This window comes from Carlito syrichta, unplaced genomic scaffold (assembly GCF_000164805.1).
Source record: "Carlito syrichta isolate Samal-C Ts95f unplaced genomic scaffold, Tarsius_syrichta-2.0.1 Scaffold303105, whole genome shotgun sequence".
Taxonomy (NCBI): Eukaryota; Metazoa; Chordata; class Mammalia; order Primates; family Tarsiidae; genus Carlito; species Carlito syrichta.
The window spans coordinates 85,783-109,241 of record NW_007247201.1 but is presented as its reverse complement, the minus strand read 5'-3'; the positions used below and the strand labels follow the sequence as shown (position 1 = coordinate 109,241).

The 23,459-nt window shown below is 37.0% G+C and overlaps 2 protein-coding genes across 4 annotated transcripts in view; both read left to right on the top strand.

Moving 5' to 3' along the window:
• The window catches only part of HSF5 (heat shock transcription factor 5), a 50,706-nt gene extending 46,369 nt beyond the window's left edge, over positions 1-4,337 (top strand). The window contains exon 6 of the mRNA XM_008057677.1: positions 2,124-4,337. Coding sequence (XP_008055868.1) covers positions 2,124-2,194 — 71 coding nt within the window. The 3' untranslated portion in view covers positions 2,195-4,337. The remainder of the gene's footprint in view (positions 1-2,123) is intronic.
• Positions 4,338-6,806: 2,469 nt separating this feature from the next.
• The window catches only part of RNF43 (ring finger protein 43), a 63,594-nt gene continuing 46,941 nt past the window's right edge, over positions 6,807-23,459 (top strand). The window contains exons 1-2 of one of the 3 annotated variants that reach the window (XM_008057673.2): positions 6,807-7,403; positions 8,658-9,091. In XM_008057673.2, the coding sequence (XP_008055864.1) occupies positions 8,840-9,091 (252 nt within the window). In that variant the 5' untranslated portion in view covers positions 6,807-7,403; positions 8,658-8,839. Of the gene's footprint in view, positions 9,092-22,383; positions 22,463-23,459 lie in introns of those variants that run through there. The other 2 variants (XM_008057672.2, XM_008057676.2) reach the window with 2 other exon arrangements.

Sequence of the window (23,459 nt, the reverse complement as noted above, 5' to 3'; positions counted from 1 at the left end):
TCAGCCTTCCGAGTAGCCGGAATTACAGGCATGCGCTACCACGCCCAGATGATTTTTTGATTTATTATAGAGATGAGGTCTCTCTGCCCAGGCGGGTCTCGAACCCACGGGCTCAGGCAATCCACTCACCTCAGCCTCCCAAAGGCGCGGGATTACAGGCTGAGCCACCGACTTAGATTGCTTTTACCTGTTGTCTGTTGTGAATAATACTGCTGCGATCATGGATGTAAAATAAACCAATTTTTAGTGATAAACTGTCAGTCAGTTCTCCCCCTGAAAAATGCTTATCTGGATAAATTACTTGTTGTTTAGGGATAGGCTGTATTAATATCACCAGATGAGCAAGCACCTGTCAGTAGACTATTTTTTACAAAGTATGGCAAAACTTAGGTACTGCTCCAAACGCTGCTTAGATTTTCTCAAAGGTAGTAGTAGAATTCCATTTTATCTGAATCAGCTTTCCTACCCAGGCTATGGACCAATCCTTCAGAGGTTGTGTGCCACAAATATAGTGACAAAAGTTTCTGTATGTCAAGAATGAAATAAAGGATTCATGCCGTATAGTTTAGTTTAATTCCCAAATGCTAGGGTAAAATTGCAACCTTAAAACCAACCTAAGGGCTAGGCATAGTGGCTCATGCCTGTAATTCCAGTACTTTGGGAGGCCAAAGCAGGAGTATTGCTTGAGCCCAAGAGTTCAAAACCAGCCTGGGCAGCATGATGAGACCTCATCTTTACAAAAAGAAAGAAAGAAAGAAAGAAAGAAAGAAAAGAAAACCAACCTAAAGAGCCTCCCTGGCCATGTTGCCCTAGAAATTGTAAATTAGGTTGAATCTAGAAATCTAGAAGCCACATTAAGATTTTTATTGCTGCTTATGTTCTTCAGATAGGCCTTTTAGTTCTACTTCCACACATAGCGTTAGCTTCTTTTATTCCTTTTTTTTTTAGTTCAGGTCTCACTCTGTTGCCCAGGCTGGAGTACATTGATACAGTGGCACAATCACAGCTCACTGCAGCCTTCACTCCTGGGCTCAGGCGATTCTTACACCTCAAGTTGAGTAGCTGGGTCTACAAGTGCGTGCCACCACACCTGGCTAATTTTTTAACATTTTTTTTTTTGTAGAGAAGAGATCTCAATCTGTTGCTAGGCTGGTTTTGAACTCCTGGGCTCAAGCAATCCTCCTGCCTTGGCCTCCCAAAGTGCTGGGAATACAGATGTGAGCCATTGCGCCTGGTCCCTTCCTTTCACTCTTTTTTTTTCTGAGTCGGAGTCTCACTCTGTTGCCCAGGCTGGAGTGCAGTGGCACACTCCCGACCACCGCAGCCTCGACCTGCTGGGCTCCTGTGATCCTTCCGCCTCAGCCTTCCAAGTAGCTGGAACTACAGGCGTGTACTATCACACCCGGCTAGTTTTTTTGATTTATTATAGAGACGAGGTCTCACCAAGTTGCCCAGGCTGGTCTCGAACCCACGGGCTCAGGCAATCTTCTCGCCTCAGCCTCCCAAAGTGCTGGGATTACAGGCTGAGCCACCAAGCCTGGCCTCCTTTCACTCTTAATGAATTACTCTGTCTCTTAATCTCTGTGATGATATGCTTTCTTTTTTACAGATAGTTCACTAGGTGTTTTCACAAGAGTTCAGCTGTTAGTCAATAAGTGGGACTTTTATGGAGGCAATCAACTTTGGAAAAGTTGGAATTTGGGAAAGTAGTGATTACTTCTAACATTGCTTTTCTGAAGGCATTACCTTTTCATATTCCCACAACACATCCACCTATCCATATAGCATAGAGGAAATTAATTTTCATTTGTGTGTATATATTTCCCTTTTTATTTATAATAAAAGGCAATTGAAATGAAAAGAGGCTTGACCATACCAGTGAAAAGAAGAGAAACTTTAAATTGTGTTGATCTCTTTGAATTAATAACTGGGCTGCCTCAGTGTGCTTTAGAGTTATAAACAACTTTAGTTGTTAACTAAAATTGAGAATCTGATGGGACAATATAATTTTCAAGCCAATTCTACAGGTGAGACATAAAGACAACTTGTTCTTCTTGTCTGAAGACTAGTCTATGAATCTTTACAGAGAGGCTAAGAGTGAGTAAACAATCCTTTCTTTCTAGATCTTCATCTGCTGGTGGACGTGGCCTGCAAGCAGGAGCACTTTCCAAAGGAGGAAGAATTAAAAGAGTGAGGAATGGATGATACATGTGACATTGTGCACTAGCTGTAGCTAAAGGCAGACTAGCCTTGCACATGACATGCTGTTAGGATTTTTTCAGTTCTGTTAAGGAAAAAAAGTATTTTTGTTTTGTTAATTGAGAATTTTGTTCATTGAGAATTGAGAATTTGGTATTTACTACAGCGATTTATTTTAGATTATTTGCCTTGACAAACTTCTAAACATCTAGCAGCCATTTTTTTTTTCTGCCCAGATAACTTTCAAATGAAAAGTCCTGGACTTCTGTTACAGCCGAAAAGCTTCTAAAATCTGCTGCATCTAAGGTACTGAAGACAAATCTGCATGTGTGCTGATTGGCTGTCTTGCCACTCTCAAACTAGTCAGCACAACTCCAGTGGGGAGTTCAGTCTCTGTTTCAAGTCACAGTGTGATCCTTTTAGAGAAGATTGTGTGAGAAACAAAGACACGTGAGGTCACCAAGATCACAGGGCTAAATGGGTCAGGAATTCCAGGGAAGAAACTCTGGGGAAGAGCTAATTTTCTAAGCGATTAACCAGGAAAGTCTCTTACTTCCTAACCCAGTATTCTGTTTCAAGAGCAAGGCATCCAGACTTGGACTATCCATCACACTTAGCAGCCCCTGATTCTTTTATATTAATGGGAGCATTCTCCTATTTTCGTGTATTTCTTTATTTTAATGATACATTATCATAAATGATAGGAAGGTTTTGTTAATATATCACTTATTTAAATATCTGCTAAAGAAAAGTATTTAACTTGTTTAATATAATTGTATTTATAAATGCTGGTAGATTTAAAGGTTTTAAAGCTCTATATTTTTATCATTATTGCAGGATGGAAGGATAAAGGATTCATGTGTAATATTTTTATTTTAAAGGAGAAAGGGTACAATGTGTTAACAAAAACAAGAGACAACACAATGTTTTCTTATTTTAGATTTTTGCGTTCAATAAGTAAAAATCCTCATCTATATAAGGTGTTGTGTGCAAATTTGGGAAAAAACAGATTAGTAGTCATTTAGCAGAAGCTGTGCCTCAGATTTTAAAAAATAATTTCTATCTGATTTAAGCTTCTGAAAGAATTTTGGATAGTGGGATAGACTATAAAATTTTTTTCTTATCCCTTCTATAAAATTCTAAGTCTTAGTAGTAGATTTTGGGCCTTTATTTTATTTTTTAGGAGAGAAGGATATCTTGGATGTACACTTTCTGTGGCTGATCCCTTACTTGCTCATCCAATGACACAAGAATCTTTCTGATTTAAAACCTTTTAAATTGACTGTACCTTTCTATTGGATTCTGCTTCAGTTTTCCTCATAAGCACTGCAGAAACAAAAGGAAAGCCCAGGAATATGAAATTAATTTAAAAGAAAAGGCACTTACTGATATGACATCTCACTATTGTGGGTGTAACAGTTCATTTCCTATATTGCATTATGCCTTTCCAATGATATCAAACCCTAAAAGTGTTGGGGTGAGCTCTGTATTGGTCTGCAGTGATTCAGTTTAGGTATTAAAGTAGGCTCTGAAAAGTGTCCTGTCTGGTCCATTTGATAAGGCTATGTGATAGACATTTATTCATCTTTAATAGCAAGGTTTAAAAGATGAAAAAATTATCAAGATGGCTACATCTTTTGACCAGACTATATAATATTTTGGCAATGTCTAAATGAAAGAACTCTGCCTTTTCTCTGTCATGTTGAAGAACTGACGTACTATGTAGGTGATATTTCTTTCCTTAAATATGGCCTTCTTAGCTTTATATATGTTGAGATAATATCTTTTGAGAAATATGTGTCAAGCAGGAACTTTGGCATAGATTTGGTTTCAGTGGTTTTAAGACTCAGTTAATGAAATGCCTTAATCAGCTTTCCAAACATTTTTATACATGACTGCAACAGACCAAGGAGCTGGATCTCCTACTATACTCACATGTCTGGTACCTATCAACTAAAGCTATCCTTAATGACTTGGGCAAAATGACAAAAGGTATAATAAAAATCTTCTTGTAAATTAATCAGTAGGATCTGACACAACCAGTCAACTAACAAGGTTCCTGACTGGCACCTCAGTATTTCAGCACCTTAACCACTGACAAATTTCAGTCAATCAACAATAAAGTGAGCGTTCCAACTGGACTTGTTGTCTTGCTTGTTTTTACTGTTTGATTGGTGGTCAATAGAAAACTCAATCATTATGACCATTAATAATAATAGTAAAGTTCAAAAGGGAATATACTCTGTTTTTCAAAGAATGTGATTAAATTTTTTTTTCATTTGCACTTGAATAGTGCTTTAATTTTTAAAATGTCATTAAGGATAAAGGCAATTCTTAGACATGTTTTACAGAAACCTGGTCTTTTGAAAAGGGATTAATGATCTTTAGTCAATTTGGTCACGCCAAGGTGAAAATTATCCTGGAGGGTGATCTGTCTCATATGTACAATTAGGTAGTAGGTGGTGAGATGGGCATTTCATTATGATAGTGCAAGCATATTATGTCATCTCTGGGGAAATATTGTGGCATATCAACCTGTGAAGTATAACTCCAAAACTTTGAAGTCAAAGAATAATTTATCTTGTAATTCTGGTGACCTAAATAAACACAGTATATCAGTGAACTAAACTACGTAGAGCTGTTTGGTTTTATCTTGAGTTTCTCAAGGTCTCCAGATTCATGAAACATGTCATCTTTCTCAGATCTCAGAGTTTCTTCAAGGGAGGGCAACTGCATTTATAATGTTCTTCCTTCTTTCAACCAAGTATATACATTAATTATGAGGTTTAGATCTCAATTTCTTTGCAAGTTTCAAATAAATAAATTAGACAAAGTCCATTTGTAGGTGGGTAATTTTTGTTTAGAGATAATTTTGTGAATATCAATGATTTGTAATGTATATTTTGCATTATTTATGCTATATAATTATATAACATACATAGAATAAAAACATAAACCACAATAGATCTTTAAAAATTCTCTCTGGTAGAATTAGAGCTTTTCCTATCTTTTAGGAAAAAAACTACAGTTTATATAGTTGACTGTCTGTATCATTGGGTTCCACATCCATGAATTCATTTAACTTTGGATTGAAAAATTTGGGGGGAAAAATTCCACCAAGTTCAAAAAAGCAAAACGTGAGTTTTTCCGTGTGCCATACACATTGAATCCATGGGAACTAAGTGATGTATAAGCATTGCATTAGGTATTATAAATAGTCTAGAGATTATTTAAAGAGGATATGCATAGATTATATGCAAATAGTAAACCATCTATAAAGGACTTGAGCATTGGCAGATTTTGGTATTCTCAGGGGATACTGGAACCAGTTTCCTGTGGTATTGATGGACAATGGCACTTGCATTATATTCTTAAGGTCCAAGCAAGAAAGAATAAATGCTAAATTAAGAGTTTACTTTAGAATTTACCTCTGTTCTAAGTTAGTTATTATATCTAAAATTCTGAAACTATTCTCATAAACCTTATCTATAGGGGAAAAAATATTCAAGGTGAGTAGGCCACTCATACTTTTTGCTTTTAGGATCATTATGTCATTTAATCTTTACAACAAACTTGTAGTGCAATTATTATTGACACTTTACAGATGATGAAACAGATGTTCATTTGGACATGAGTAAAAAACACATAAAATTTACCATCATAACCATTTTAAGTATACAGTTTTGTATGCTAACTATATTCACATTGTTATTCATTTGTATAGTTTTGAAAGTTTTTGGCAGCAATTCAAAAATAAAGTGTCTGGCCACAGTTAAATATAATCTAGTAAATTTGAAAATTCCAATGTCATAAATATATTAGAAATTTTTTTATGATTTCTAATGGCAAGGTAGCTACCTTGGGTTCTAGTTAATAAATGTAGTGATTAGCCAGAAATTCGTTTTCTTTTTGCTTACACTCTTTTCATTGAACATATTTTACCCCTTTGCTTATATTCATGACCCAGGGCATAGGTATGATCTGTAATATTATTTCACCTCCCAAAGATGTGAAAAGAAAATAAGAATTGGATTCCAGACCTCTGACATCAACCTAATCTGAAAACTCCATGCAGGCACAGTCTGGACAGAGCTACTGAATTTAAATTAGTAAAAGTTGAAGAAAAGCTATGTGTAGAATGGACAGAGTCCTCCCCAGGGTAGCTGACATACTCAACAATAAATCAGTAAATGCTACTGCACAGAATTACTTTATCCTGGCTTTGTGCCATTTATAGACACTGAAATTCAGGAAGAGCAGAACTTCAGTATTTGCAAAACCTGTGTCCATTCTTTTATCTTCTGAATTTTCTTTCTTTTCTTTTTTTGTTTATTTCCTCATACCATCATCTATGCTCTGTTGGGTGCAGAATCTGCTTAGATATGTTTGAGTGACCCTGATTTACATGTGGTAGCTTGCTTACCCAGAGAAAGGTATTGAGGATGAAATTAGATGCAGTTTGGCTGTGGCTCAATAGAGGGAGTAGAGGAGCTAAGAGAGGAGAGAGGGAAAGAACGCGTCTGGTTGATATGTGTGTGCGTACCAGAAGGAGGAGGGGCAGGGTGGGGGGTGGTTGCCTCTGGCTGCTCCACCCTCACTTTGTCAGCAGGTAGAGAGCGTGATTGCAGTCCCAGGGGAGGGAGTCAGAGCTAGAACACCAATTACAAACCACAGGCTTCTTGCTCTAGGGAGTTGATCCAGAATTGTCTTTCTGGAAGGGAAACACTCGAATCCTTCCGAACTTTCCAAGTCCATCCATGATTCAGAGATATTGCCTTCTCCCTCTGGGATTTTCTGTGTTTCTGGTAGTGAAGTGTTGCTGATGTATTTGCTACTTTGCTTCTTTTCTCTTTCAAGATTTGAACATTTTATATGGTGTTCGGAAAAAAAAGAAGTTTTGTTAGAAAGGCGATTTCAGAAATGATTTTGGATCTTCTATAAGTGTTTTGAGAGTTCTTGGGGACAGTAGCCCTCATCCTGGAGTAAGTTTCTGCCTTTGACCTGCATGGATTATTTTTTCAGGCTGCGGAATTTCTCGGCACCTACCTGTAGTGTGGGGCACTTGGTTTGGTTGCAGAGTAAGAAGGTGGAAGAGTGAGCTGTACTTGATTAAGCAGTTGAAACCTTTTTTGAGCAGGATCTATAAAAGCGTAATTGCATTTGTTTCACCCCCGTGGATTCCAGTGGGCCCGACAGCGCAACAGGTTTGCAGATTTCTTTTGAAATTCTTTTTTTTCCTCCCTCTGCCTCAGCAAAAGAAAAGAATCTATATAACAGGTTCATGTTCAGTTGCTTGGCTTTTCAGTACTTATTCTGAAGACTTTATAAGATTTTTAAACTTGACCTCAGAGCACAGCAGGCTTTGTGGGTGAAGTGCATTTATGTTAACTTAAGGGTGCACATTTTAAAAAATCCTATTCTATATCTGTACAAAGACCCATATTTTCATATATGCCTAGAAATAGCACAGATCCTCTCTACTCAGGCTTACTTGTTTTTTTTTCCAGGGTGTTCTACTTAGAGCCCGTGACTGATCACCTCCCTGTTCCCCTTATCTTTTTTTTCCCACCCCCCTCAAGGAATTTGAAAATGTGTTAGGAATAGTCCTTTTTTAAAAAAAATGAATCTAGAAAATTACAAATTATAACATCTGGATATTAAAATAGTTTCCAAAAGCACCTCATGGGAAATCAAAGTGCTTGGCATTGTCAAGCTGGAGAATAAAATCTGAAATCCCAAAGAGAAAGAAAAAATGGAGCTAGAAATATGAATTTTAACTGGGAAAAATAATTGGAAAAATGAACTTTTTCGAATATTCTAATTACGAAAATTGTAAAAGGTTGTGATGCTTAAGATTACCCTGTAATATGTGAAGATACAGAAATTAGCATCTAATTTCTGGGCAGCTTTTAGTAGTATACAAAAAAATTAGAGTACATCTAAATTCATGAAAAATATGTAAATTCAATGGGCCTAGACTTTTGGCTACACTGAAATACAGTTTAATGTGGAAGCTTTTCTAAATACATGTTGTGGCATCTTTGGACATCCCTCAAGGTGTGGCCTGAATATTATTGTTCTCTCTTCTCCTGTGTTAAAAACAAAATTATGTTTGTTATGTTTAGTCATTTACCATTGACAAATGTTGTGGCTTAAAAACTGCCTTCATTTTCTGAGCTGTAATTCTTCACTCTCATCTTTGCTGCATGGCCTTGGCTGTTTACTTTGCCTTGTTTTGTTCATGAACATCGGGTTTGGTGCCTGCAACTTGATGCATATGGAAGAACAACTCCAAGTGATCTGACATAATAAAAATTCACGATGTGACATTCAATTTCAAGCAAAGTTGGAAACTCAAAGAGAAGTGGTGATATATTACTAGTCAGAGTGAAGATGGGAGAAAATAACATACCTGCAGCAGAAGTGGGCTGAAAATACCCTCTTCTGTGCCCAATCAGGCATGCCACTTGTTCTTGGGAATATACTTTAGAGAAAGGAAGGGCCAGAACTACGAGTTGCCTTTCTGAAACTGAAGCATTAATTCTCTTTTCCTTCATTTTTCTGGATCTGAGAACCTGCACTTGGTATTAGCTATTGGAAGCAGTATGTATGGCCGAAGTGCATTGCTGCAGCTGGTAGCATGAGTGGTGGCCACCAGCTGCAGCTGGCTGCCCTCTGGCCCTGGCTGCTGATGGCTACCCTGCAGGCAGGCTTTGGACGCACAGGACTGGTACTGGCAGCAGCCGTGGAGTCTGAAAGATCAGCAGAGCAGAAAGCTATTATCAGAGTGATCCCCTTGAAAATGGACCCCACAGGAAAACTGAATCTCACTTTGGAAGGTGTGTTTGCTGGTGTTGCTGAAGTAATTCCAGCAGAAGGAAAACTAATGCAGGCAAGTATAACTTTATTATATTTCATTTTCCATCTGTTTGAAATATGCCTTTCTTCTTTTGTCTCCCAAATAAAATACCATACAAGGGCTTCTGCTGTTTAGCTTTCTATTTGTGCCATATTTTAAGGATATTGCCTTGCCTTATTGACATTCTAAAGCAAATTTTTGTTTTATACTTGAGAAGAAATATATAAATCCTATAATTTAGAAGATTATCTGCTTATTTTTAACTGGTATTGCAGAGTCTTTTTAGATACACATAATAAACCTTTTTTTTCCCAAGTGATATATTCTGAGCATTCATTTTTGATAGATGAAATATATGGGCTTGTATTTAACTGGCCTCAGGATTGTACTTTACATCCTATTTAAATTTGAAGCACTAAGAAGTTTGATTTTATTATGGTCAGCGTCACCTGAAATTCTAGAATGCCCTTGGAACATATTTGATTACTATGTCACTTTTAAAATTCAGTCAAGCTTGAATGCTACGACTGGCCTTACACCATGTGTGGCACCCTATCGCTAAGCCCAAAATGGAGAGGACTGGATTACAAAATGGACACAAGGTATAAACCTGCCTCCTGATCACTTAAATCTTGTCTACCCATAATTTTATCATTTTCAAAAACTTAGAGTTAATATCATTTTTTTATTGACTCACTAAGGTTTTTAGACACAGTTTATTTGGCTTTTAGGCTATGAATTTTGCCTGGAGCTCATTCATACACAACCTATTTTTTGTGTTGAATTTATGAATTGACTTGGGCTGTAGCATGACATAGACCAATTGCTCATTCCCCATGGTAAAGGCAGAGTCGAGGGCTGTACCTTTTTAATGGGCATTCTACTGTCTTACTCCATAAAACGATGGTGCTTATTGATTAAGGTGTATTATATAAAAGGACGTTTTTTGGACACAGATTCAAATAGTCTTAAATATGATCTATCTCAGCATCCAAACTCAGATTTTAATTTTGTGACATGAACAAACTATTAACAGCACCAAAGTATTGTATGAATTTAAATTATTGTCTGCTTATAAAGAGAAGGTAGGAAAATTAAACAAATTATAGATTCTTTTCCAACCACAGATTTTTTAAATATACAGTTTAGTGGCTCTTCATTATTACTGCTTAGGCAATATTTCATTGCTGGGATAAGTGAAGTGGAAGAAGAATTGGGTGAAATGGCAGGCTCTGCTATTTAGAAAAATAAGGAGGAAAAAAGAGTGTGTCTGAAAAAAAATGGCATAAGATTTTTTTGGATAAGAGTATCATTTAATTTGGACTCTAAAATGGAACGAGGAATACTTAAAAGTTGAAATCATAAATGATTTTGAATCAATATTAAATTGAAAGCAGTTGGAAAGGAAACTTTCTTCCTGATCTTGCCTAGTTAATACCCTGAAGCAAGAGGTGTATGCTCCATTTTAATTTTTGCTATAAGTAATTTTACTATAGAGCCATATTTTGATATCTCTCAGGTTTTTGAGAGCCACATGAGGCTTTGTGCCTTATTAATGTCCTGTGATAGTATGTTCAATGGCCTAATTATACGCTACATAAAATGATTTCCTTTTTTATTTTAAATGTGTTGTCTTCTGTTGTCATAAAGTGCTACATAAATTTTCTGTGTTTTCATAAAGGTACCAGTTGACATTCTCTTGGCTGTTCATTATTTTATCAGTCTTTATAACTTCTCTTATTCTGCCCTTTTTCTCACTCTGGAAAACCTTGCTAATCTTGGGCTTTATTTTTATTTTTTAGCTATTAACTTTGAGCCTATCAGTATATGTATTATATATATATATATATATTTTTTTTTTTTTTTTTTTTTTTTGAGTTGGAGTCTCACTCTGTCACCCAGACTGGAGTGCAGTGGCCGCTCCTGCACTGCAGCCTCGACCTGCTGGGCTCTGGCGATCCTTCCGCCTCAGCCTTCCAAGTAGCTGGAACTACCCAGGTGCATGCTACCACGCCCAGCTAATTTTTTTCATTTATTGTAGAGATGAGGTCTCGCCAAGTTGCCCAGGCGGGTCTCGAACCCGCCGGCTCAGGCAATCCACTCACCTCGGCCTCCCAAAGTGCTAGGATTACAGACTGAGACACCGAGCCCGGCCTATCAGTATATTTTAAGTGTTGTTTCTTTACATTCTGAAAAGAGAATTTCATCATATCTTAGCAAGGACTTTCAGGCTTTACAGTGGATGGTTTTATGTCATTGGCAATTTTTAGTCTTCATCTTTCTGTCCATATATGTTTATTCTAGACCATTAATACATTTTTACACTAGCATCCAGTATTAATTTCTGGATAATTTCCATATTGGTCTTGGTCTTGGTTTATTGTCTGTTAATCAATGTTAATCCACAACAGTTACTAAATTTTCTTTGTATTCTCTTATGAGAAACTTTATTTTTAAAAAGCAACATTTTGAATTATGTATATCAGTTCTTTTAATCCACTATTTAATTAACTCTTTCAAAGAACTCTAGTTTGTTAGGGACGAGTGGTTTACACTTTTGAAATCCATGCTGTTTGCTCCTTATCAGATTACACTGCAACTCAGGTTTACTCAACTGTGGTTAGCCAAGCCTTTCATTTAACTGAAGTTCTGTTTATATCTTCTAAAGTTGTGCTTTGCTGCATTTTAACTTTCTTGGTGGATAGTTGTACCCTGGTGTCACAAATCTAAAAGCAGTCTTCTCTATTGCCTATGAGGAATTTTGGATAATTATATGTATCCTTCTACCTATGAATTATTCTAGTTGCCTGTTAAGATTGGTTGGCCCCAAAGATCACAGTCAAGTCTTTGTAAACTTAGGGATGCTATGCACTGAAAAATGTAAAAGTATGGGAACAGTGATTTAAAACATAATAGAAACCTTGTTGTTATTTCTGGAATTCCCAGAGAATTTCTGAAAATCAGGCATTTCTTTACATTTTGCTCAGTTAATTCAGGGTATGTACCATTTCATAAGGACCAAATTAACTGGATTTTCATTTGCATTATGATTTTCATTTTTCTTAGAGAAAGGGAGACATCCATTGACAATGCACCTTCAATTTTTAAAATATAAAATAGACCATAGAATCACCTCTAAAATAATTTTGTTTGTCTCAACTTCATCTATTGGCTATATATACAAGTGCATTGAAAGCCACTCCTCGATGAATTACTGTCCTGATTCTTATCCTCTCATTCTTTGTGTGTAGGTTTCTCTTTGCCAATAGTAATATACATTTTACAAAGTATGTTCAAAGTTTTAAATTGCAATATTCTTCTAAAACTATTAGAAGAGAGTCAGAACAGAAGAGGAAATGTTGCCTTGCTATATTCCCTTCCATTTCTCAAGTCCTCTTTTCCATTTCAGAACTTCCCATCTTAGTCTTGACCACATTATATTATTTTCCTTTCTATTTTGCCCGAGAGTTGCTTCTTTGCATTGCCAAATCATTTCAAATCCCTTTGCAGGTTTGCCATTCTCTTTTAAGTATCTAATTCTTAGGTTTCCCCTACATTTGCCAAAATCTTTGTCTCTCCTTTTCTCTGACTTTTTTCTACCTTTTTTTCCCTCTTGTTTTCCACTGAGTTTATATATTTAGAATAACTTTCCACTGCTATTCCAATTGGTATTTCTCTTACTAGCCTTCAAAAATCCAAGTCAAGGGAACTTTTCAGATCTCCTAATAACTTGGTAGTGACTGATAAAAAGAGCTAAATGTTAGTGATTACAGCTTTTTACTATTTTTAATTTCATTTGAATATATTATTTTTCTCCTGGTTTATTCCATTGTAGGTGTAAAATGCGTTGGCGCTTTATCAAATTTTTGTTAATGAGGATTAAAATGTTTTCTGGTTTGGTTACTTATCAATGTTTGCATTATTCCTAGTAATATATGACTACCACTTCTAAAAACTATTATAATTATATTTTCTTTCTTAATCCTATTCATTATTTGTAAATATTATTTAGAGAAAAACTCAAAATTAATCTTTTTTCTCAGAGCAAAAGAGTAAGAGGATCTTAGTGTAGCACAAGAGAGGTCAACAGTTTTTAGCTGTCACACTCTTCCTGTTCAGCGGGTTGTCCTGGATTTTCTTATACTCCAGGATAAGGTTATGATCAAGATTAGAATGTATTGCCCTGCGGCTTCAGACCTATAATGGGAGCAGTGATAGTTTAGCATTTGGCCAGTAACAGTGAACGCCTCCTGGACAAATTCCCCTTTGCAGGATGTCGCTGCTTGCCTCTTCATTTTACCTATTAGTCAACACATAGTTATCCAATCTTTGCATTTTTACTTTATTTGTAATCAGGGCCTGAAAATTTATAATTAAAGTTTTGGCCAAAGCTAGAGAGACAGTCATTTAGAGCAAATTGTAGGTGACAAAATGACTAAACTGTCACTCACGGGACTTGACTTTTAGTTCTGACTGCCACTAAGTAGTTGTGTGATTTGGGACAAAATAGTTTTTACCTTCCTAGGCTTTACATTCCCTGTCTGTGAAATTGAGGGATTGAAATATAATTTGTCTTATGTACTTTACATGTATTAGCTCATTAAATTCTCAGAATAAATTTATGAGAAAAGTTCAATACTTTTTTTATATTTACAGTAAGTGGCATAGCTGGAACTTGAACTATAGAACCATACTTTTCCAGCTCTAAAACGTTATATGTCTAAGACTGTCACAGATTAACAGAACACCAGCGTAGGTTTTGTATAAATAATTATTTCTGGAGTAGAAAGGAATGAAAGTGATGAGTACCATTCTCTGAGATTGATTCAGAATAGATAATATCCTGGTATCTTCTAATAATCTCTGTATTTCTTCTGTTTCTCTCATTTTGTATTTCATTTGCAAAGATATCAGTAAAACAGAATGTTTAGTTACTCAGCATCCCCCTTTTGATGTAACATCTTCTGTTAACCTTTCTCTTCATTTTAAAACTGTCTAAGGCTAAATGATCTAATATAGGAACTTGAACTATTAAACATTTGAAGTAGCATACATTTAACTGACATGGCTCAAGTTAGAATTCCTTGGATGCAGAAATTTCAAAGTAGTTTTTGTTTTGATGCCAGCCTTTAAAAGAAGTACACAGTAGATATTCAAGGTATGCTCAACTCTGTTATTTTTGTTACTGGAGGTGCAGAAAATACAGTGAATTAATTATTGACTTTGTAATATAGTCAGAAGTACACCATCAAACGTAATTCCTCTGTGTGCACAAACATTCTTAGGTGCTTGCCGCCTCTGATCCCAGCTCAGAGCCTTCTTCACCTGGCTCTTGGTGCTCTCTATCCTAGAGTTGGCCTAGTTGTTAGAAGCCTGGCACCCAGAGGAGACAAAGAAACAGCAGAATAGTTTTAATGTTTCTTTTTCCAGTTAAGAAGGTATCTCTTCTATAAGCACCCATCAAACTAATTTGTATATATGATAGTTCTGTACTTCTTGTGCAAATCCAACAAAAATTTTTAAGTTCCAGTTCATAAATCTCTGGTTATTAGGAGGCGGTGAGTGAAGTGTGTTCCCGGCTATTGCTTCTATTAGGCTATTTAGTGTTCATCTGGTAGATTCCGGGGGTAGACATTTCCTTGGGTTTTGTGGTAAAGTATGTATGTTTGTATGTATGTGTGTGCAGTAATTTTCTTTATCTAAAAATTAGCCTTAATTTACTTTTTATACAGTGTTAAAGTTATTCCTAGACCTCATAGTTTTGTTTTTAATAAAAGTCCTTTACATTTTGTTCACTGGAAAGAGTTTATTGGAACTCTTTTGTGTTTTTTCCCCCTCTTCAAATTGCTAAGTACAGTAGGCAAAAATGTTATAAATGAGTAATGTATTATAGAATGTCCTGTCAAGTACCAGAATTGTTAGCAGGATATTGTTATTGTTAGAGAAGAGTGTGAGAATGATGTTCCATTGAATTTCTGTAATAATTTTCTTCCAAGAAGCTTAAAGTGATTCACAAATACCTGCAAGCCAGATAAGAACAGGTGATAGTAACTGTTTTACAGAAAAGGAAACATATTATGGGAGAGAAAGCAAGTAAATTATCTAAGAACAGAGTTACACAAAGTCCGACCCAATCTGCCTTGCGGGAGATAGGAGAGTAATCCAATTTTTAAGATATCTGAGGATGTGGACTTCTCAGTGGTCAGTTCTACTGAGTGGAAATTGTATTCTGCAGACCGCTTCCTATTTCCTGCAGGATGCAAATTCTCCTTTACTGCTCTATTTTTCTGTACAAAATTATTGTCATATGATATGCTATCATGTTTTACTTTTGTAGTTGTCTGTCTCCCCTCAGTAGAATATGAACTCTGTGAAAACAGGAATTTTTTTTTTTTTGAGTTGGAGTCTCACTCTGTCACCCAGACTGGAGTGCAGTGGCTGCTGCCGGCCACCACAGCCTCGACCTGCTGGGCTCTGGCGATCCTTTCGCCTCAACTTTCCAAGTAGCCGGAATTACAGGCATGCGCTACCATGCCCGGCTGATTTTTTTATTTATTGTAGAGGTGAGGTCTCGCTGCCCAGGCGGGTCTCGAACCTGCAGGCTCAGGCAATCCACTCACCTCAGCCTCCCAAAGCCGCGGGATTACAGGCTGAGCCACCGAGCCCGGCTGAAAGACTATTTTTTATTATTACTTTTTTCACTTTTAATTTAACTTTATTGTAGATTCAAGGGGAACATGTGCAGATTTTTACACAGGTGCGGGATTACAGGCTGAGCCACTGAGCCCGGCTGAAAACAGGAATTTTTATCTCTTTTGTTCAAAGTTGTATCCCTGGGAATAATGCCTTAGTATACCTAGACAATGCCTTAGCCATAGTAGGTATTCAATAAATATTTATGGAATGAATATAAAGAACATCATGGAGGTACTGAGTAACTCTGATAGCTGAGGGGTAATTCTAGGCTAAAACATATTTATCTCATCACATTTTAAAGTATGCTAAAAGGTCAATTATTTTGAGTGTTTGGGTTTTGATATAGCATGCTATATTCCTTTACTCCTCTGACTTATCTAACTGCCTAGTGTCTCCCTGACTGTTATTTCAAAATCATAAACATGGCTGTAATCAGTATATTTAAGATACTCCTTTATGCAGCAGTTTTACATTGTTTCTTCCCTTGCTGTTTAGGGAATTTTGGTTTTCCAAGAAAGATTTACTGGGGTACTGACTATAAACCTTTGATTATAAGTTATATTAACATGTATCCAAAGGACCTCACTTTCTTAGTCCTTAAATTTGTGATTTCTAATTCTGGTGTTGAAATACCTAAAAACAACAGTTTAAAAACTTTTTAAAAGTCTTTTTCGTGTATGTCACAGCCCCCTTTGAAAATGTGGTATTTCTATTGGCCATGTGCACAAAATACACATATATACCCAACATACACAATTTTGCATAAAAATCTCAGTGAGTTGAGAGAGCTCTGAGACGCATCTGGAGATCTAAGGATTCAAACTAAGAGCTACTATCCTAAAATAATCACAGTTATTTCAAGAAATTAAACCAAATTTTCAAAATGAATTTACCCCCAGTCTACTTAATTTTAAAAGTATTTATTTGTTGGCCGAGCTTGGTAGCTCAGTCTATAATCCCAGCACTTTGGGAGGCCGAGGTGAGTGGATTGCCTGAGCCCGTGGGTTCGAGACCCACCTGGGCAACTTGGCGAGACCTCATCTCTACAATAAATCAAAAATTAACCGGGTGTGGTAGCACACACCTGTAGTTCCAGCTACTCAGAAGGCTGAGGCGGAAGGATCGCTGGAGCCCAGCAGGTTGAGGCTGCGGTGGCCGGGAGTGGCCACTGCACTCTAGTCTGGGCGACAGAGTGAGACTCCAACTCAAAAAAAAAAAAAAGTATTTGTTTAGCCAGGCATGGTGGCGCACACCTGTGGCTCCAGCTACTTGGAAGACTAAGGTGGAAGGATCGCCTGAGCCCAGCAGGTCAAGGCTGCAGTGGCCATGAATGTGCCGCTGCACTCTAGCCTGGGCAACAGTGAGACTCCGACTCAAAAAAACAAAAACAAACAAAAAAGTATTTGTATGCATTACTTGTAGTCAGACAGAAAACAGTATTGTGATGCAATTATAAGAAAGTAGCCTAAGCTTAGATAATGGAACTCCAGGAGTAAAAATTGGTGTCTGGCGAAGATATGCTTATGTGTAGTAAAGGAATTTTGCTTTCCAAATATTAAGTGAAACTGTGCATCAACTCAAGAAATGCTTACAACCCCTTCAGCATGTTGGTTTCACTGAAAGTCCCTTAAGAATAAAGGATGTTTTACTAACATGTTTTGAAATTAATAGAACCATTGTGGCTCTTTGTGTCTATTTGGTTACTAAATTCAGAGAACAGAAAGTATAAAACAAACTTTAATTGTGGTTATTTTCCACATCTTTGGTATTCACCCTTTAAGCACCATTGCTTTCCTAGGATAGGATTCCTTAGACCCTTAAATTTCTGTTTGCGCTAATGAAAAATTTTGTATTTTTTTAAGATTTGTTGTTTTTAAATAAGATAAGCTACTTTATATATTCTTACTTTCCTTTTTTTTTGGCTTTGCTTCTCACTCTATCGTACAGGCCAGAGTGCATCGGCACAATCAAGGCTCATCACAGTCTCAAATTCCTGGGTTCAGATGATCTTCTGCCTCAGCCTACCTGGTATCTGAGACTATAGGCATGCACCACCACTCCCAGCTAATTCTTTTTTAATTTTTTGTAGAAACGAGGTCTCATTATATTGCCAAGACTGGTCTTGAACTCCTGTGCTCAGGCAGTCCTCCGGCCTCAGCCTCCCAAAGTGCTGGGATTACAGGCATGAGCTGTTGCGCCTGGCCTATTCTTACTTTTATCTAGGTTCTAAACATTGCAATTCATGGGTAAATTTTGTTTTATTTTGTTCTATACCTTTTAATATATTGGAGTTAAGTGTTTAATTTGCAAATTTAGAAACACCAAAATAATAAAATGATTTAAAAGTTAAGGTTTTGTTTTGGTTTTTTTACAAGCATGTATTTATTTATTTTCTTTTTTCAGAGACAGGGCTTGCTGTGGAGTGCTGTGGCAAAATAGCTCACTTCAGCTGACTGCCTCAACCTTACAAGTAGCTAGGACTACAGGGGTGTGCCACCATGCCCTGATAATTTTTAAATTTTTTGTAGACATGAGATCTCACTGTGTTGCCTAGGCTGATCTTGAACTCCTGGCCTCAAGGGATTCTCCCACCTTGGCCTTTCAAAGTGCTGAGATTACATTACACCTGACCTGAAAAGTTAAAATTTTTAAAAATTGTAAGTGTGAAGGCCTGGCACATTATTCCTCAAGATAGGAAATTAGCTTACAGTATTTAGAAATTCTGATGAATCTAAAAATGTGGTAGTTGTTCAAAATGGCAGTATCTTCAAGACCACTGTTTGTTGTTTTCTAGATCTAGAGTACTTCTGTTATGATGGAAATTGACTATAATACAGCTATAACTTTAAATAGCTCATTCAAGTATCATGTACCTATCAATGTACCTGTGCATACTAATATATCAAAAGGGTGTTATTGTACATATGTAAATATATGGATATTGAGAAACACTGTTGGTATTGTTATTTCTTGTGTGTGTGTGTGTGTGTGTGTGTGTGTGTGTGAGAATTGGAGTCTCACTGCTGCCCAGACTGGAGTGCAGTGGCCGCTCCTGGCCACCGCAGCCTCGATCTGCTGGGCTCTGTAGATCCTTCCGCCTCAGCCTTCCAAGTAGCTGGAACTACAGGCGCGCGCTACCACGCCCGGCTAATTTTTTGATTTATTGTAGAGATGAGGTCTCACCAAGTTGCCCAGGCAGGTCTTGAACCCGCAAGCTCAGGCAATCCACTCACCTCAGCCTCCCAAGGCACGGGATTGCAGGCTGAGCCACCAAGCCCGGCTGGTATTGTTATTTCTGTAAAATAATTTGGATGAGTCTGAGGCTGAAAACATTTTTTATATGATGCAGACTTTATATTCTCTCATTTTTATATCTTCTCCTTAGAATTATGTTGATTCTCTGACTTTAAAATTCTTGTGACCAAGTTTCTTTAATTTTGTAAAGGACTGCTGGCCCTATATTGGAATTAAATCCTATTCAGTTTTCCATTCCTAGAATAAAATACAGTTTTGAAGGTGGGGTGGGTAGAGGGGCAGGGTATTCCATTTGTGAAGTATAATCATCGATTAAAATTTTAAAAAAGTATAATCATCAAATTTCAAACTAGAAAAAACAGCTAGTCCAATCTTCTCATTTTACTTAGGAAGAAATGAATTTAGAGAGATTAGTGCTTAACAGTCAGAGATTGCCAATCTCTGCTATGTCTTACTGGCCTATATTTTGAGCAGTGTTTATTTACTTATTTTAAATTGGCTAGGGGTGGGGGTCATTGCAGAGAAATTAGAAAGCAGATGTGGGTAGAGATTACCCCATGAACATTTCATTAAGATACTGTAGACTACTACAGGGTCTCTTTCCTCTTTGATCCCTAGGCAACTAGAAGGCATACTTTAAAACATGTGAGCAAATAAAAAAACACCTTGCTGCATTTTCATATTTCTTTATATGGTACATGAATCATTTATTCTGTCTTGGAATCACTGCACACCAGGTGGTCTGTAAGTCGGATCATCAACTCAAAGCAATAGAGGCTTTTAAAAAATCTAGGCTGAGAACCTTACCAAGACTGGAGGCTGCACTGGATTACCTGGGTGCCTTATAATGTGGTTTTCCTACTGTGTACAAAATACTGTGGCAGGTATTGTAGGAATTCAAAGAATAACACCATAGCCTCATCCAATTGAGGAGAATCAACTTAAATGCATTAGTGCTGATTTTCATTTTCTTAGGAGTCCTTCAAATGACCGTGGTAATTCTGTCTAAAGTTCCCTATAACTGAAGAAAAAGCAAACAAAAACATTAAATTTTAACCCAGGCAACTCAAGTAGCTTAAATATAAAGAAATACTAAAATCCAAATAACTTCTAACTTTTCACTGTTACCAGTTATAATATTCCTGTATGTGTAATACTCATCTGTAGCATTTTCTTTAGAAATCCAAATGACTAGATACTCTGGCTTTCTTTTCAAGTTGCAAACTGGCTTTCTAAAATGTGCAAGAAGTTCTTGTTAAAGCATAGTAAAGTTAAAACAGTAAATAACTTTAGTTTTAGACAGAATTCAAGATACTGGAATTTCTGTTTGAATTGATTATCTCAGCTGATTTGGTTTTAATTCTTCACAAACTACTTTCCATGAAGGAAGAAGTATACTAAGACACTTTATATAGAAGGTGAAGAGTAACTGAATGTCATCTCTATTTAACAGAATTTGTTTCTAATACCATTCTTTTCTCATTATTGACTTTAGTCATAAATATGTTATTTCTAGTCTCTAAAATGTGTTGGTTTTAGTATAACTTGAAAGATAAAGAGAACTGCTCAAGAAGAATGTACCTGTCTGTATGATAGCATTAGGTTATTTCCTCTGTGAAGTTAACAAACTGCATGATATGCCTCATTTATATATCATTCTAGAGTATTTTGGATTATTCAATTGCCTCATTGGGTATTTGAAAAGTCCTTCAGTGCCTTATGATCATTTTAAGTAAAAGCAAGTCATTTAACCTTTCTTCTGTTGGTATAGGGTTGGTGGGGTAACTAAATAATCGTCAGGATCCTTTCCAGCTCTAAACTTTTAGAGTTTATACTTATTACAGAAACAGATTTAGTGTAAATCTAAAGGGCCATGTATCTTACCTTTTTATTTCTTTTCCATGAGGTAAAATTCATTTGGTAGGTAATAAAATATGTGACAAATTAAAGTCACACACCAAATTGGTAGCAGAGCTAAGCTCAGTTGTACTTCCAGTCTTCCTGTTCCTATGCTTTCTTTACATTCCAGTTAATACACATAAAAAGGAATCTTCTCTAGAGTTAAAATATCTGAGGACCCTTTTTCTAAATCCTTCATCCATGCTATCTCAGTGATCAAAGCATACTGACTTCAGTCACAAACCTACACCTAAGTGAACCTAACCTGTGGAAAGACCTGAAAGAGCAAAGATAACCTAGAACCAGTCTGGGTCATGGTAGTAAAAGGAGTAAGATGTTTCTGATCCTAAAATACTATGTGAAGTAAATTATTAGAGATAAGCTGAATGATTACACTGGAAATACAATTTTGGAGCAGCTGGTAGGTGTTCACCCATGGGGCTAGGAGGATAGAACTCTAGTATGTAAGCATCTGGAGGCATCTGGGAGGAGTGGAAATGGGGCCATCTGATTAGTAACTATGCCTTATTATCAAACCGTGACTTTCTGCATTGTGTATTCCCAGAGTTGGAAAACTTCCGCTGGCAAAAAAAAAGAGAAGGGCTGCCGTGCTGTTGCTGAGGGCCATACAGTAGACACAAAAGCGCCTTCTTAGAGGCCTTCAGCAGAGGCAGCTTGTACAGGCAGGCCTGTTCCTCTCAAAGACTGGGAATCAGATTCTTACCCCAGGGGGTTTCCAACTAGTTTGCACTTCAGAAAAACCTTTTCTTTCTCCTGCTGTTCACGCCCTGCAAAGAATTTTCTTCCAACCAAAGAAATTGTTTTATAATCAAAGATCCTTGTCCTTAGTTGTTGGACATCAAAGAAAGTTTGGAGGAGACTGGGGGATTATGTGAGTGCCTAGAATTTATTTTGAATGCAAACTTGCAACATTAGCAAGTCCCCCAAAGAATATACTCATCTCAGAGCTGGGAGAGAGCCTAATATAACTAAGTCTTTATTCTCCCTTGGTTGGATTTGCCCCAGTAAGTCCAGTAAGTCCCAGTAATTGCCCCTCTGCCCTATCTGGACTTAATTCATGTATGCTTGGTTCTTGAGGTGCAGACTTACTGAAAGCTGTCCCCCCACCCTATTCACCCTTTTAAAACCTGTTTGGAAACATCAATACTATTCATAAACTTGAAACAACCCCCCCCACAACCTTTTTAAACCAATGTTTCAATTCTTGGGAATTTGGGGTTTCTCCCAGGACAGTTGATGATATCACCCAATCTTGGGAGCCACATTCCCTGCATTCCCTACTGTCGCTGAGGTGTTGATGATGTCATTTTCTCCCACAAAGGAAAACTTCAGTACCCCGAGGGCCTGAACTCAGGTCTTGGCAAGTAAATGAAGGAAGAACTTATTTTGGATTTAAACTGATTGAGTCAGGCATAAAGAGGCACAAATACCACACGTTAAGTACTAGCATTAGTCCTCATCTCTGGGACCTGAATAAACCATTTACCCTTTAAAGGAGAATTAAGACTGTAACTTTAAGAAATTATTTTTGGGGTAGGAATAAGATTCATTTAATATTTTGGATCTTAGACTTTGGGACATTTACAGGGCATTCTCAGAGATTTTGGCTCCTTCTTAAATATCCTCCCCCAAATCCTCGAATTTTCAAAACTTTTCTGGAACCTATTTATAGATTATCTAACTTTCCTTCCTAGAGCAGATTAACAACAAAAACAAGAATTAGGAAAATAAAATGATGGATAGAGCAGATTTAGGCAGAGTTATGCCCTGGGTAAAGTACATTCTTGTTATTTTAATCTTGGTTCTGTAGTTATGAGTCGAAGAGAGTAATTGCTTTAGAAGATTTCCGGTCTCTTCCTATCCCTTCATCACAGCCACAGAGTAGTAGTTGGAAATAGAATTCCAGGAACACCAAAAATGCTCAAAATTTCCAAAGTGGCAATGACAGTGTCCCTGCAAGGATCCTTTGAGCACTCTTCCTCAGAGACTGCTTGTGGTGTCCCTGTGGTCAGGAGACTACATCGTCAGTCACAAAGGTTTGCCCTCAAGACAAAACCTGGTAAAAGTGTCAGTTGTCTATCTTTACCACTAGAAACAATCTTTTATATTTTTACTCTGTTCTAAACTAATGTGCTAGAGTTTTTGTTTGTTTGTTTGTTTGTTTGTTTGTTTTAGAGAAAGACAGTCTCTTTCATGGGATCATCCCAACTATTCTTAAAATGTTTTAATGTATTGGTTTGTACTAGGAAGGTAAGTCAGGATCTGTGAGGTAAGCAGGACTCACCAAAGCTTTTTATTCCACTCAGCAGTACTGGCTTGCCTGTGTTACTCCTATGCAGGTATTAGATTACAGTTTAATTTTTCTACACTAGAAATGTTTGGTTAAAATTCACTGAAATTAGCCGGGCTCGGTGGCTCAGCCTGTAATCCCGGGCCTTTGGGAGGCTGAGGTGAGTGGATTGCCTGAGTCCGCAGGTTCGAGACCCGCCTGGGCAGCGAGACCTCATCTCTACAATAAATCAAAAGAATC